The sequence below is a fragment of the Aquarana catesbeiana genome, linkage group LG08 (assembly GCF_042186555.1).
Source record: "Aquarana catesbeiana isolate 2022-GZ linkage group LG08, ASM4218655v1, whole genome shotgun sequence".
Taxonomy (NCBI): Eukaryota; Metazoa; Chordata; class Amphibia; order Anura; family Ranidae; genus Aquarana; species Aquarana catesbeiana.
The window spans coordinates 66596983-66614570 of record NC_133331.1 but is presented as its reverse complement, the minus strand read 5'-3'; the positions used below and the strand labels follow the sequence as shown (position 1 = coordinate 66614570).

The window sequence follows — 17588 nt, the reverse complement described above, 5'->3', positions numbered from 1 at the left end:
CGGGCAGTAGACCCCACTGTTCCGCCAGTTGCATTCTTGCTTCCACTGTGAGTATTGTGTAGCCTTTATGTTCCCATGTAACTAGGAGTTTTGGCAGGGAATCCCCAATGATAGATCACGTTGTGGTTGTGGTATAGTTTAGTTAAGGGGACCAGCTTACTGCATGCTTGCATGGTATGTTTGGAAAGGTCAGCATACAATGTAGTCTCAGAATGAGGGTCTGGCAGTTTCAATTCTTTCCTTGTTTTTTGCATCAGTGCTTCTTTGACGTGATACAAATGAATGCAAGCAATCACATCACGTGGCACTTTGTCAGGCAGAAATGGCGGTTTAGGAAGCCTATGTGCCCTGTCAACAACAATCTCTCTCTTAGGTACCTCAGGTAGGAGTGTTGCTATCAGTTGTTGAATATGGTTATGAAGATCAGCTGGGAGTATATTTTCATCAACCACTCGGAACTTCACATTGTTCCTTCTGGAACGATCTTCGAGGTCTGCTATTTTTGCTTTAATGGCCGTTAATGCTTCATTGTGAGCATCAACCAGCTCATTGTGTGCTACTGCAAATTCTCCCATCTTGTTCTCCACATGGTGTATTCTATCTCCCATGTCATCCACCTCTCTCCTTATCTGTGATACCATTGTCATCATATCCCTGTGGAGTGATGCCCTCAGAGACACCAGCATATCTTTCAGTGTCTTATCTGAGAGGGGCTGCCCCACAGCAGGATAATCATCTATCCATTCAATGAATTCTCTTGTGGAATCCTCAGAGCCGTCTCCCTTCCCCTTCTCACCTGCATATTTGTGTGCTGGGGATTTCTTAGGGTTGGATTTCACAGGGCTGTTCCCCGGAGAGTCTCTGGGAGAGGATCTCCTTCCACTGCTGTAGTTGGAGCCGCGCAGAGTGCTGTGGTGTGAGGGAGAGTTGTTCCCTCTCCCTCCCCGCTGTTCTCTGTCTGCGCCATTTTTGGGTGACTGAGCTCTAGGAGGCCCGAAGTACGTTGTTAGCTTGCGGGGACCTGGTGCCGTTTTTCTCTTCCCCATATCCGCTGGTGATGTTGTGCCGGTGATTGGGAGCTGGAACGGCGTTATGTTGCTGTATATAGTCGCTGAGGAAGCTCGGGAACTGTAGCTTGGACCGGGAGATCTCTCCTTATGCGGCCATCTTCCTCGGCTGCTGGCTCCGCCCCCAATAGTAATTAATTTCACTGAATCCGAAAAAATGTATCACAAAACATTTTCGAAATTTCTAAAATAAATTTGAATTCAAAATGGAAACATATTACAATAAATACAGTAAGGTATAAAAGTTAAATAAGACGAAAATAAAAATATAAAAGAATAGAATAGAAAAAAGCAGAATAGATTAGAATAGAACGGCATAAAATAGAGAAAATATAGCTGTCTTACGAAATTCAAATGGGTTAGAAAATAATGGTTATACTAACTAAATCACATGCACATCTCTAGTGTAGGTTGGACGGGCCATGTCTTCAGTTTTAACTGAGTTACTAGATCAGTGGCTCCCAACTTTTTCTATGCCCCATACATCTAGGAAATGTTTGATTAATGTTCTAACCCCCTACAAACAATATTATATTTGAGGATGAAAAAGTCTAATTTCTAATTTTTGGATGACAAAACTGAACCACAAGCTAGACCAACATAACCCTGTAAAAATATCCATACCAGAAACTTATCTTTAAAATAAAAAAAAGCAGCTTTAGCTGCAATAATTACTTTCTCCCCAGCACTGACTTACTGCTCCAGTTATCCAGCACAGCCCCTCTTCCAGGTTGAATTACGCCCAGTGCCATTTAACCCACTTTCTGTGAACCCAGGGTGTCAGGGTTTGCACTCCCTGGGGGCCCATCATCATACTGGTATGTACTCACTTGAGAATGCTGCAGAGAACAGCATCACATCATTCTATGATGCTGTTCTCCACAGCAGGGGTCCCCAATCTACTGATTTGCGGCCTGTTGATGACCTGCCGCACAGCAGGAAATGAGTGGTGACCATGGTCTGCACAGAGCTATCACCTCCTGCTGTGGGGACATGCCTGTATGTCCTCTCCCAGCTCCCCAGCCTGCCCAGCGATGTCATCCTATCAGCAGGGCAGATAGAATTTTTTTTTTTCTAATGCTTATAAGACTTTTTATTCTGTTTTCAGTCTTTTTTTACCTAAGTGTTCACTTGTTTATTTCTACTATAAGTGTACCATCACCAAATGGGACTTTAAAGGTGCCAGTAATCAATCATACATAAACCGACAGGATCATTTTTGTCATTTAAAATTCTAAACAGACTGTTTCTGTTTTCATAAAAGCATAATAAAAATGACCATTTTCCCAAAACTGAGTTTTATTACAATTGTATCGATATTATTGCAAGCTTGTGAAAAATGGTTATTTTATTATGTTTTTATATGAACAGAAATAAAATTTTGTTGAATTTCAAATGACAAAAATGATCTTGTGTCGGCTTATGTATGATTGATTACTGGTACTTTTAAAGTTCCATATGGCAACGGTACACTTCTAGTAAATTGTAAGTGGGGATGTGGTACCATGACTACAAATCAGTCCCATCTTATTATACATTTGCTTATTTCAGAAACCTGAGAAAAAGCAACGATAACAAACTGGATTGAAATGAACATCGGCTTGCTGTGGATTTTAATATAAAAAAAGGATAACTTTTCCTCCTTATTATATTTGCATTGCCCTTATCCTTCCCACCCGTTTGTTTCTGGCGGCCAATCCTGCTGTTTTTACTTTCTAATTAGCAGACCTTTCAGATATTCCCCATTCTATATTTCTATAGGCAATGCTCCAGTTTTAGTAAATCTCCTGTCTCTTACATAGATGGACAGTGGGAAGAATCTCCCTTACGATGGTGGTCAGTGGGAATAATACTCCTTACATTGGTGGTCAGTGGGAAAAATGTTCCTTACCATTATGGTTAGTGGGAAAAATGTCCCTTACATTGGTGGTCAGTAGGAGAGATGTCCCTTACATTGATCGACCGATGGGAAGAATGCCCCTTACATTGGTGACCAGTAGGAGAGATGTCCCTTACATTGATCGACCGGTGGGAAGAATGCCCCTTACATTGGTGACCAGTAGGAGAGATGTCCCTTACATTGGTGGTCAGTGGGAAAAATGTCACTTACTTTGGTGGCCAGGGAGAAGAATGTCCCTTACATTGGTGGCCAGTGGAAAGAATGTCCCCCTTACAGTGGTGGTCAGAAAGATCATTTGTTCCATGCACCTGGCCTTGCAAGTGGTGTTCACCCTGGAATTATGCCAGTATCACCAGATTAGGTATCAACCAGCAACTGCTCAAGGCAATTCTAACAACCTCTGTAGAAACCCCAGGGTTCCATGGAACCCTGGTTAAGAATGGCTGGTTGAGAACAACAGAGAACTTTTTGATGTTTCCTCCCCTGTGCCTATGAACCAATACAATATGTCTCCCTTTGAATTTAAGAGGTTTCTTTAGCCCTTTTTCCATGCCAGGAGCCCAATAATTTAAATGCCTTTTGGTTCCAATGTAACCCTTTTGTTAAGGGTTCCTAATCTCACTGAACATGAGGTTTTGCTACTTAACAGTGTGAATATTGAGCTGTAACTATCATACCATTAACACTTGCAATTTATAAATGCAATTTATCCAGTTTGGTGCACATTTAAATCATGTAACTCTGTTCACATGCATATTGCTGTCTCTTGCTTGACTTTCAAAATTGAAATTTAAATAAATTTGAAAAAAAAGTAGGATTAAATCTGCAGCATGCTACATTGACTGTTTTATTAGACAAGTGTTTTTTTTCTTTTTTTTAAATTTTTTTTAAGAAAAGCTGGAAAGCTGGTGAGCTATTACTTTTATTAAAAAAACAAAACAAAAAAAAACAAAAAAAACCACTTAAATTAATGATTAACAATATACCTCCCAAAAAACAGTGCACAAAGCAGACACATTTGTAAATTGCCATTTTCAGTTTCAGGATTTTCCAGCTTCTAATATAGGTTGCAGTGTAAAACATTTAACGAAAATACAATTAAGTCATCTGTTTCACTCTAGATCCGCGACGTCACAGCAAGACGTCCATCTGTTGTGTAGGTAGCGTTAGCAGACAAAAAACGCTGTGCGCAAAGTCATTAGCCAATTGGTGACAAAGTTAATTTAAAATGTCGTTAAGTGGATGTAAGCACTCAGCGGGCCAAAAGCAACTGATTAGAAGCAGGGACTAATGACTATGTGCATTCATACTGCTTGTCGTTTTCAGCGACACTTCACCTTTTTAATACAGATTGTACAAAATAAAAATCATCAAATATTTCCTATAGACCCATTACTCCATTTAACCTGTTGCTGACCGCCCCACGTACGTATACTGTGACCCGCTCCCCCTGTGATTGGACACAGCGGGAGCCAATCAGAGGGTCCGGCGGACCCGATGTCTGCTGGGGCCGGCCGATTGTTCCTGTAAACAAGGCAGATCACCATTCTGTTAGTAGGGAAGACAGAGATCTTGTGTTTCTGCTAAGCAGGAACATGGATCTCTGTCTTCCCCCAGTCAACCCCCCCCACAGTTATTAAGCACTCCCTAGAGACACATTTAACCCTTTGATCACCCCTGATGTTAACCCCTTCCCTGCCTGTGTCATTAGTGCAGTGACAGTGCATATTTTTTTTAGCACTGATCACTGTATTAGTGTCACTGATCCCCAAAATAGTGTCAGAAGTGTCACTTACTGTCTGATTTGTCCACCACAATGTCACAGTACTGCTCTAAGTCACTGATTTCCACCATTACTAATAAAAATAAATACATAAATAAATAAATAAAAATTCCATTAAAATATCCCATAGTTTGGAGACACTATAACTTTTGCGCAAACCAATCAATATACGCTTATTGGGATTTTGTTTTACCAAAAACATGTAGCAGAATATATATTGGCCTAAATTGATGAAGACATTATTGCTTTTTTTTTCAAAATGATCGGCCTTTTTTTGTTTATAGCGCAAAAAATAAAAACCTCAGAGGTGATCAAAGACCACCAAAAGAAAGCTCTATTTGTGGGAAAAAGGGACATACATTTTATTTGGGTACAGCATTGGATGACCGCGCAATTGCCAGTTAAAGTAACGCAGTGCTGTATCGCAAAAAATGGTCTGGTCATGAAGGGGGTAAATCTTCCGGAGCTGAAGTGGCTAAATATGCCATTTTTTTTTAAAGTCAGCTCAGAATTTTTCAAGATGTAGTACAGAAATATATACCCGATGATCTGCCAGAAATCCAGTGAGCTGAAAACATTGTCTTTGCTGCACTGAAATCCCAAGCAGTGTTGTCAGCCTGTCCAGGTCTCCCCTGCTGGACTGTAGGTCTCACCCTTATTTTATGGCGATTCGGTGAGATGGGGAGCAGCCCAGTAGTACAGCAGGGGGGAACTGAACAGGCTGACAACACTGCTTTGGATTTTGAATGCAGCAGAAGCAGTGTTGTCAGCTCACAACAGGAAATTAGAAGCTCATTGAATTACCATTTTTTTCTGTATTTGCATTATTTGTAAATAAATAATAAACAAATCCTCTTACCTAAGTTGCACCTGTTTATCTTCAGTTCTCTGTCCTTCACAGCCTTCTAAAACACACAGACCAAAGAATGTAGCTCCAGAAGGCAGGGGGCGGAGATCTGACAACACACAATGCCTAACACAGAGCAGGGAGCTGAGTGTAATCTGGGACATGAGTGGAGGGAACAGACACACACCCTTTACATAGTCTCATAGGGAAACATGCACAGCGGAGGCTGTCAATCACATGGCAGTTTCCTAGAATTCTGAACCTGTCAGAAGTGACTCATACAGATAGCAGAGGGAGGAGAGATCGGAGAGAAATCACACTAGTTGCTTTGGATTGAGGCAAGTATACACTGTAGAAGGATATGCTTTATTCATTTTTCATTTCAGAGGTTTGCTACCACTTTAAATGTACTGTATCTAAATACCGCTAATTGATAAACTAATTGATAAATTTAAAGAGTAACTCCACTTTTGTTTAGAAAAAAAAACATTCCCCTCTGGGTGATCTATGTACATTGCAGGGATTTTAAAAAACTTTTTTGCAGATTCCTACCTTTTGTTATTCTGAAGAAATCCCTGTGTGTTTGTCTGTGACCATGTGAAGAGTGAGTCTAATGTGAGTGTTTTTTATAATTATCAACCAGCTGCTGCACCTGCAGGGTACTAAAGAGGAAAGTGGCAGTGGCCTGCATCCCTTTAGAAGTGATTTTCTTATTGGGAATATCCCATCAAAAATGACATTTTTGTTGCAGGTGATGCCTGAAATCTGACTTGTATCTTAGTGTAGACTCCTGCCAAAATCAGTGAGCCAATCACACAAGCAGGAAATGACATTCCTCGGGGGCGGTCTGTATATAATTTGTGTACAGAACACCTTCAGGTTGTCATATTACATTTTACAGAAAATTACAGTGACTGCAGATTGAAAAGGAAAGGTATTAACAATGGTAGGTGGTAGGACTATAAACAGGGAATAATTCAGACGGATCTCCCAGTCCCTGATACGTATATAGAAAAAGAAGGAGGATGGTCCCCTTTCAAGGAGGATTGGGATTTTGCAGGGAGATACTACGTCTATCAATAGTAGGTAAGGATCAATCAAATTGATAAAATTTACAAATTGTTTATTTAGATATAATTAAAATACATAGCAAAATGACATATAAAAGAATATGACCATCTAGTAGTACATTCAGAATTCATTTGTGATTGTCAGCCAACATGTTTCGCAAAGAACTTTTCGCTTCATCAGGGCTTAACACGACATCACTGATTCTTATTAACTGTATAAACAATAGATAAACTATAATTACATGGTGGCCATACATGCTATATATCAATTCATGATAAAAATTCCAAAAATAATAAAATTAATTTCAGTAATTCTCACCTACTTTTATATGTCATTTTGCTATGTATTTTAATTATATCTAAATAAACAATTTGTATATTTTATCAATTTGATTGATCCTTACCTACTATTGATAGACGTAGTATCTCCCTGCAAAATCCCAATCCTCCTTGAAAGGGGACCATCCTCTTTCTTCTTTTTCTGAAAAGGAAAGGTAATTTTTAATAACATACAATTACAATATGACTTGTGTCGCAATTGTATACAATATATATATATTTTTTTATTTACTATTTTTTTCTCATGAAAGTGGAGTTAACCTTTAAATGTCTTAAAATTAACTCCTACTACACTGCAGATTATTTACATTGAGCTATTCATGTGTATAACTAAATTAAATATATCCTATACATTTTATTAAAACTGAACACCAGGCAGGAAAAAAAAAACAAAAACTCAACCTAACATGAAATGTTTTAAATACAGCTAGTAGAACAAGCTAAGACTGTCTTCACATTAGGTTTTATTACACAGCAAAAATAATGTGGCGCTCCAAATGGGGACAAATGATAAAAACTGTGAATATAATAGAACCAACAATATCGTATGAATGAATATAACAATATATGATGTATATGAACAAGTTAAAGTTCAAACTGAATGTTCAAAAGATGAATGAATCAAAAAATTCAAAAGAATTCTTGGCTAAAAAATGTGCAAGATGAAAATAAATCCTGTGCATGGAAAAAGTCTCTCACACTTCTCCCGGTGAGATCAAACTTGATCCTGTGTGTAAACAAATGATTAGGTTGGCACGCTTACCAGACTTGGTGGACTCATATACTGTACAGCATAGGTCAAATAGGCATTTGTGAGGGGAGCCTCAACGGGGCTCGGCATATGAAGTCACCCGACACATCACCCGACACGTTTCATCCGATTGGACATCATCCCAGCAGACTGAAACGCGTCAGTTGATGCTCTTCTAATTACTGCCTATTGCTCTTTTTATAACTGAAGGATACTAGCATTTTATGGAATTTTTTTGATTGTGTACTCCATGTTTTACAATAAGCCCACTATACAGTGTTACACTATGTGTGTTTTTTTTGTTTTTTATACTCATCACCATGGATCATCATTTTTACTTTTGATGTGGATCATTATACACCATGGAGTTCGTCTTCTGATGTTGGAACCTCTCTTCTCATACCAGAAGTGTCTTACTCTCAGATCATCGACTTCATATGCCAAACCCGTTGAGGTTTCCCCTCACGAATCCCTATTTGACTCCTATGCTGTACAGTATATGAGTCCACCAAGTCTGGTAAACGTGCCAACCTTATCCTTTGTTTTCTTTGACTTTTTCCATTCACAGGATTTTTTTTTCTGCTGCACATTTTTTATCCAAGAATTCTTTTTAATTTTTTGATTCATTCATCTTTTAAATATTCACTTTGAATTTTAACTTATTCATATACATCATATATTGTTATATTCATTTATACGACATTGTTGGCTCTATTATATTCACTTTTTAATTCACAGTTTATATAATTTGTCACCATTTGGAGCACCACATTATTTTTGTTTTAATTTGTATTTACACTTTATGTCTAGTGGAATGTGGGCAGCCTACTAGATTTTATGCACATTTTTTCTTATCCTTTTATTACACAGCAGCCCCCAAAAATGGGAGTCAGAATAGTAAGTTGGCCAGGCTCTATTGTATAGCATTGAGCTGTAAGTCTAACAATGTGTGCTTGCTAGCAGGAGGCAACAAAGTAAACAGTTTGGTGCTGCTCTAACATTGTCTAACTAAAGTGTATGTATGGGCAAAACCTTTTCCTTCCGGTCAATGTAGAGAAGGCTGTTAGTTTATTTTTTGTTGTCCAGTTATTTCCCTTTACTTCCTGTCTTCGATACATAGCAGGAAGTTAGGAGAAGGGGATTTACCATTTTTATTGTCACAATATGCCTCCATTAGAAGATTTCCATTGCCTCCTGTTCTGGTGACAACTGTGAGGACAGGTTCATTTATGTGCAAATTGGATGCAGGGAATATGCATGACATGCAAATGCGCCCAGCTCACAATAGAGCCGGTTCACACAGATCTGGGGCGGCCACGGTCCGCATTTCAAAAGGGTCTTGTGCATTTTTGGGTATGGTTCAGGTGCAAATTCAGGCAAAAATTTGGACCTGAATAGCATTGGTGAACAGGGATGCACCAGATCCCATGCTAGCAACTGTGGCCACACATATGTGAAACCAGACTAAAATTTTCAATTTCTAGTCCTTTTCTTACCCGGTGACAATGGTCACCAGAACAAAGAGTGATAGGGTGAACCTACCAAGTCCAGACAACAATAAAAGCCTGGAGTAGAAGGTTTTTGCCCCAAAGGAAACTTAATTCTCATCAGGGTATTCCAGATAAGCCTGTGCTAAGCGATCCCGGTATGGAATAGAGTCTAGGGTTTTTGGCCCTTTGACAAAAACCATAGAGGTGAGGTCAACAGTGACATCCGTATTATACATCAAAATACAATCTGCGCTAATGGTGAAAAATACAAAAAAAGCTGCTGAACACAATGTCCTGACGCCTGACATAAAAAATAATATACAGGTAATGCAGCTCTAAAAATAAAAATAAAAAATATAAATGGGCAAATAAAGCTGCCAAAACTGTCCCCAATGATCCGGGTTCCCAACAGCGATCAATTCGTATTAGGAGACATGCAATAAAAGATAATCCACAGAGTGTAGTATTGTATAAAAGGGATCAATTTATCAGGAGAATAACACGCACATAAATAGAAGCATTGCGTGTATGTACAACGTCAAAGCTCGTATTTCCTCCAGGAAGTAAAATGGCGACCATCATTGGCGCATGCGTGGTAGCGTGTGTGTGTGGCTCCGCCTATATTGAAAGGAGCTGCTTGTAAATTAATTCTTCAAAAATATATTTATTTATCATGTAGAAAAGAAAAAAGAATCAATGTGTTTCTTGGAGGTGTAATGGCCGCCACTTCAGCATACGTTTATAGTAAAGTGAGAAGGGATTACACATAAATTGTAAAATGAAAGTATAATACAAGGAGGTTGATTTACTAAAGGCAAATATACTGTGCACTGCAAGTGCACTTTCGCTAGATCTGAGGGGAAGCTCTGAAATGAGGGGAAGCACCTCTGATTTCTATCATCGAATCATGTGCAAACAAAAATGCTGTTTTTTTATTTTCCTTGCATGTAATAGAGTATTCTTTACAAAGTGAAGCCTCATTTACTAAGCTCTGGAGCAGGTGCACAGTATATTTGTCTTTAGTAAATCATCCTCAATATTAAATAGGATGATATAATATAGCATTAAACAATATACCGTATTTATCGGCGTATAACACGCACAGGCGAGTAACACGCACACTCATTTTCAGAGGGAAGTTTCAGGAAAAAAACTTAAATTTTAAATAAGGAACTTTGAAGCAAAATAAGGGTCAGTGCCCATCTGCAGCCTCACCATTGCCTTCAATGCAGCTTCATCAATGCCCATCTGCAGCCTCACAAGTGCCATCAATGCAGCCTCACAAGTGCCATCAATGCAGCCTCATCAGTCCACATCAATGCAGCCTCACCAGTCCACATCAATGCAGCAGCCTCACCATTGCCATCAGTGCAGCCTGATCGATGCCTATCTGCAGCCTAGAGGGGACAGGGAGGGGGGTGGGATGAGCGCCGACAGATTATATACAGTGAGAATCTCCTATGATAGACAGAACAGTGGTCCAATGGCGGCCCAGGAGACGGGACTTCCTATTACAGAGGCCACCAAGTAAACAGGAGATTCTCACTGTATGTAATCTGATGCCGCTCGTCCCGCCCCCCTCCCTGTCCCCTCCGAGGCAGCTAAAATTGAAGTATTGGCGTATAACACGCACACGCTATTTGCACCCAATTTTCATGGTGAAAAAGTGAGTGTTATACATCAATAAATACAGTAATTAAATATCGAATATATATACTATAATATAATATAATATAATATAATATAATATAATATAATATATACATAGTATATATAATAAAAGTTAATGATGATTTGAGCTGATAGTTGAAAATAATAGTAGTCACTGTCTGAGTCATAGGATAAATAGATAAAGAATAAAATGACTTGTTATCTTGCAACAAAACCTCAATGTATAAATACAGTAGGGTGAAGATAAATCTATTATGAGAGAATTAAAAAAAAAGATGTTGTAAGTAATTAGACTCACAATAATTATTATATCTTCATTTACATAATAATTACTTTTATATCCTCTACGAGGATTCCAAGAAGAAATGTTAGAATATAATAGCACATAGTTTAAATAATATGTACAATAGTCAATTCAGTGCGTGATGAATAATATACATCAGAAATTAATTGTAAGAAATGATACTTATCAGTGCAGTGATTGCATTAAAAAAACTCTTGGTTAATATTTATACCATAGGGGTGAGAGGTGGTAATTGATTAATAACTGATTCATACTCTATGATGTAGGGATAAAGTGATCGGCACTAATACATTAATACGGTCATGCTTTATATATATATATATATATATATATATATATATATATATATAAATAAACCATATATATATATACAGTAGATATAATTGCTAATGTATATACAGTAATTGGTAATAAATGTATACATTTATTCTTTTTGATACTTTATATAATTGCTGCATACATTTGCTAATAAATTTATACATTTATGCTTTTTTATGCGACTAGTAATTATATCACTTATATAAGTTATCAAATTAATTTAAACAAATAAGTATCCAAGGGTTAAAGTTGTTGTGGAGGTAAATTCCTAAAAAGTATATAGCACGATCTGTTAACGTTTATACTTCAGTAATCCATATTTTGAAAATATAATATACTCCATTTTTCATACCATTTTTAACTTTTTTTCATGGAGATCACCTGACAGCGTTTCCACATTGTGGAGCTTCCAGGTAGGCTCGATGGTCTTTTTCTGCCATCACTTTTCTATGTTGGTATTATACATTATTTAATTTTACTTAATTTTATATGCATTTGCTACTTAATTTACTAAAACTGGAGAGTGCAAAATCTGGTGCATCTTTGTATAGAAACCAATCAACTTCCAGGTTTTTTTTTTTTTTGTCAAGACCTAATTGAACAAGCTGAAGTTAGAATCTGATTGGCTACCATGCACAGCTGCACCAGAATTTGCACTCTCCAGTTTTGGTAAATCAACCCCAATGTTCTATCCACCTATCCTGAAGAAGTAACCATTACAGCAATACAAAACGCATTGATGGTGTTTTTGAATGCTGTATGACAAATAAATATCTACATTTTCAATGCAGGCACCTCTGCTGACCTCACCTGTAAGGTTTTTGTCAAAAGAGCAAAAACCTTTGAATCTGCTTGGCGCAGGATTATCAGGAATACCCTGTTGAGAATCGAGTGTGACCACCTAGTCTATCTGTGCTGAAACAGCTATCTTCTCCACAAGCTCAGAAATCAGAATGCTTGATACCTAGATGGGTTTATTGCAACCCCACAGGTGTGATTATAAGAATTGTATTGATTTTTTTCTAAATTTCATATTTTTTGTACAAATGACTACACTTATAATCTCTCCCATCGTGTTTTATCTATTTTTCTTTTCTGCTCTCCTGATTTTCTGAAGAACCTCCAAAACAATAAAAATCTGATAAAGGCCCTAAAGTGCAACTAAGCTCTTTCAATCAACATTAACTATTTTTAAACCTTAATGCTGCTAGCATCAGTCAATAAAGAGGAAGGTATATTATAGTTACTTGTTTTAAACTTTTTTTATTTTACATTTCTTCAGTTGGTTCCTAGTTTCTGGCCTAGGCCAAAATGATGACATACGACCCAGGAGTCTTTCATCTGAAAAAGGGGAGGAGGGGCTTCCTCAGCTAAGCAAGCCCTCCTTTGTCCATGCCTGAGCTAAGGATAGATGGTTTCCCAGAAGTAAATGCTATGTAAATCATCTACCCTTACTCAAGATGGATGTGAATGTTTTACAAAGTGGTTTCAGTTTAGTTCTCCTTTAATTCTTCCCTACTCTATCCAAAATCCAAAAAAGTTTGGTTTTACAAAAACACTCTCTCTCTCTCTCTCTCTTTCTCTCTCTCTCTCTCTCTCTTTCTCTCTCTCTCTCTCTCTCTATATATATATATACACTGTATGCGCAAGCTGATCAGGACAGCACACACCCAGCAAGAAACTAGATCCTTCAGGTGCAAAGCAGACAATGGGGATCACCCAAGCTCCAATATGTAGAAAAACAAAAAAGTCCAAAAAGTCCAATCTGCAGCACCTTGTAGATTTATTAAGAGAGTCAAAAACTCATCAAATGAGTATTAAAATAAAGAGATTTTATGAGTAAATAAATCTACAAGGTGCTGCAGATTGGACTTTTTGTTTATATATATATATATATATATATATATATATATATATATATATATACTTGGCAGGTAAAATAAGTATTGAACATGTCACCATTATTCTAGGTAAATATATCTCTAAAGGTGCTATTGACATGAAAATTTCACAACATGTCAGTAACAACACATGCAATTTATACAGACACAGACACCAAAACAAATAAGTCCAGAAATGAAGTTATGTGTAATAAAATGGAATGACACAGGGGAAAAGAACTGAACACGCTAACTGAAATTTAGTTAATACTTAGTACAAAATTCTTTGTTGGTAATGACAGTTTCAAGACAACTCCTGTATGGAGAAACTGGTCACCTGCATTGCTCAGGTGTGATTTTGGCCCATTCTTCCACACAAATGGTCTTCAAATCTTGAGGGTTCTGTGGGCCTCTTCTATGAACTCTGTTCTTTAGTTCTTTCCATAGATTTTTTTATTGGATTCAAGTCAAGTGATTGGCTCGGCAATTCTAGCAGCTTTATTTTATTTCTTTGAAACCAAATGAGAGTTTTCTTGGCTTTGTGTTTGGGATCATTGTCTTGCTGAAATGTACACCCTCATTTCATCTTCATCATCCTGGTAGATGACAGCAGAGTTTTATCAAGAATGCCTTTGTACATTTTTCCATTCATCCTTCCTTCAATGATATGAAGTTTGCCAGTACCATATGCTGAAAAACAGCCCCACACCATGATGTTCCCACCTCCAAACCTCACTGTTGGTATGGGGGTGTTTCTGGGGTGATGTGCATTGCCATTTGACCTCCAAACATGGTGTGTATTATGGCATCCAAAGAGTTCAATTTTGGTCTCATCTGACTAGATTATATTGTCCCAGTATTTCACAGGCTTGTCTAAATGTTGTGCAGCAAACTTTAAACCAGCTTCAACATACTTTTTCTTCAGCAATGGAGTCTTGCGTGGTGAGCGTGCATACAGGCCATGGCGGTTGAGTCCATTACTTAATGTTTTCTTTGTAACAGTTGTACCTGCTAATTCCAGGTCTTTCTGAAGCTCTCCACTAGTGGTCCTTGGCTCTTGGACAGCTCTTCTGATAGTTCTTTTCACTCCTCTGTCAGAAATCTTATGGGGAGCACCTGGTCGTGCCCGGTTTATGGTGAAATTATGTTTTTTCCACTTCCGGATTATGGTCCTAACAGTGCTCACTGGAACATTCAGAAGTTTAGAAATCCTTCTGTAACCAATGCCATCAGTATGTTTTGCAACAATAAGGTTTTGAAGGTCTTGAGAGAGCTCTTTACTTTTACCCATTATGAGATGTTTCTTGTGTGACACCTTGGTAATGAGACATCTTTTTATAAGCCATCAGTTGAGACTGAACCAGCTGATATTAATTTGCACTGACAAGGGGCAGGGTTGCTTTCTAATTACTGATAGATTTCAGCTGGTGTATTGGCTTTCCATGCCTTTTTTCACCTCCCTTTCTTCATGTAATCAATACTTTTTCCTTGTGCCATTCCATTTTATTACACATAACTGAAAACTGAACTTATTTGTTTTGGTTTCTTTGTATGTATGGATTACATGGGTTGTTACTGACATGTGGTGAACATTTCATGTCAATGACACCTTTAGAAATATATTTACCTATATATATTCCTAAAATATACAGTATATGTATTCCTAAAATATCACAAGATAGTATGGTAATGGTTTACTAAAGGCAGATAGTCAATTCACTTTTCAAGGGAATTTTCTCTTGGTCTGGGGGAGGGGGATGTGGTGAAGCACTTCTGACTGCCATCATCCAATCATATGCAAGCAAAAATGCTTTTTTTTTTTTTGTTCTTGCACATGGTCAGCGATTCTTTCCAAAATTAATTTTCCTCACATTCATTAGGCTAAGGGAAAATTCCCATCGTAAAGTGAACAGCCTATTTGTCTTTAACAAATCACCTCCAATGATTTTTACTGGTAAAACCGTTCACATGCATGACTTTTGGTTGCAACCCTACATTTTGCTTTTTGTCTCCAGTTGTTCAGCTTTAAGTCTTCAAACGAAAATCACAGTTTCCCCGCAAGCCTTTCAGCAAAAGACATAACAGTCTTGCAGGGAATTGACATAAAGCGTCTTTTAATGCCTTTTAATGATTGTGTTTCAGAGTATTTCCAGTCACAGCTGCTGTCATTTTCCCCGAACCTGGATTACCACAACCCCGACATCCCCGAGTGGAGACAAGACATAAGCAGACTCATTAAGAGAGCTCTGATACAGGTGCGTATTAATGGTGGCAGCTGAGGTCTGCCTGGGATATGCTGTGTGCTGCAGGCCATGGAAGATAATGAAAAGAAGCTTACTCCAGTGAGAAGGAAATATGGTGCCGGCTTGTTGTACAGGAATCGATAAAACTAGAGGTGCCTCTCACTGGAATCAAGCCTCTAAAGCAGGGGTCTCAAACTGGTGGCCCTCAAGCTGTTGCGAAACTACAAGTCCCATCATGCCTCTGCCTGTGGGAGTCATGCTTGTAACTCTCAGCCTTGCAGTGCCTCATGGGACTTGTAGTTTCGCAACAGCTGGAGGGCCGCCAGTTTGAGACCCCTGCTCTATAGTGTCATATTAGTCCATATTATGTTATGCAATTCAAGCCCCATGAAATGCATCCTTTTTTACACGTTACATACAGAATCGTCATATATATTAAAAAAAGTTGAAGATGACTAAAGTTGTAACATGTAGCAATGTTCCTCTTTGATGTCTTATTGCAACATTTATTTCCATTATTACATTATGTGCCCCTTTGTGGTAGAAAACGTTTGCCAAGTACAATTAGCTGTGGGGTAGTCAACCCTTTAAACGTTTATTACACTAACTATTTCAGTTCAAGTATGGCCTAGGGATCAGAATTAGTATTAACTAGTGGTATGGCACTATGCATAGCAGGGATTTCAAAGGGCTGTATCTCTGAATGGACAATGCCTGGGGAATTTGCTTAATGCATTATATTTACCACGTGCAGTCCTTATTTCCTGGAGTTCTTCTTTAATATGAGGGCTGTACCAAAATTAATGCTAAAGTGGGCATATGTTATATTAAATTATTAACTAACATACAGTAGGTTGTTCAAATTTTACAAGTTGGTAAAGTAACTATTCCTCCTATAGTAACTCGTATTCTTTTTCATTGTAGGGAAATAATAGATTCCAAACAGAAGCAATACACCATCATTGAGTTTTTGACGAAAGAGGGGTGATGGCTTTCCGACATCCACATAAGGTTTTTGGAAATTACACCATTGACAAGAGTATTGGTGACTCATGTCATTGTTGTCATCTCAGTAAACATTCTGTAGCCTTCTGTGAATGTCAGACAGTCCGCACCCCTCCTTTGTCAAAATCTCAATGACAGCTAATTGCTTCTGCTTGGAATCTATTATTTCCCTGCAAGGAAAAAGAAGAAGAAGAAGAAGAGTTACTAAAAAGGAAGAGCTACTCTGCCTACATGTGAAATTTGAACTATATAAGTTAATAAAAAAGGTTTTGCCCAGTGGTAGAACTACCAGGGTTGCAAAGGTCGCACTTGTGATCGTGCCCTGGCATTCTGCCACTGTGGGGGGGGGGGGGGCCCAGAGTGGTTGCTAGTGGCAGGACTCTGAGCTCAGAGCGTCTCTCTCATACAGCCCAGAGGCTGCACTGTCAGTTCCCCCTCCCTCCTCACTCACACGGATGGGAGAGGAGAGAGCTTCCCCGTGGCTTACCCGTGTTGTCAGAGGGGGGCGGGGTCACCCGTTTACATCACTGGGTGGCCCCACCCTCAGCTATATAAGAACTGTCACCCAGAAGAAGCTTCACTTGGCTGGAGCCTCCCATGTAGGCAGAGGTGTTGCATTTTTTTTTCGGCTCGTCGGCGGCGTGATAGAAGATGAATTGACATCGTTGGACATTTTTTTTTTGTAAATCTTGTAATAAAGGACTTGTCCCAAGCTGTCTCTTGTCTTTTTTTACCATTTTTGACACTTTTTCGTGAAATGGCAGGGGTACAATGTACCCGTTACCAATTCACATAGGGGGGAGGCCGGGATCTGGGGGTCCCCTTGTTAAAGGGGGCTTCCAGATTCCTATAAGCCCCCCGCCCACATACTCCCACAACCACCGGGCAAGATCAGAGTTGGCACAGGATTCCCCTTAAAA

The 17588-nt window shown here is 38.6% G+C and overlaps 1 protein-coding gene across 1 annotated transcript in view; it reads left to right on the top strand.

The window, feature by feature from the left end:
* The window catches only part of SORCS3 (sortilin related VPS10 domain containing receptor 3), a 988335-nt gene that overhangs the window by 917510 nt on the left and 53237 nt on the right, over window positions 1–17588 (top strand). Inside the window, exon 22 of the mRNA XM_073595927.1 lies at window positions 15563–15675. Within this exon, the coding sequence (XP_073452028.1) occupies window positions 15563–15675 (113 nt within the window). The remainder of the gene's footprint in view (window positions 1–15562; window positions 15676–17588) is intronic.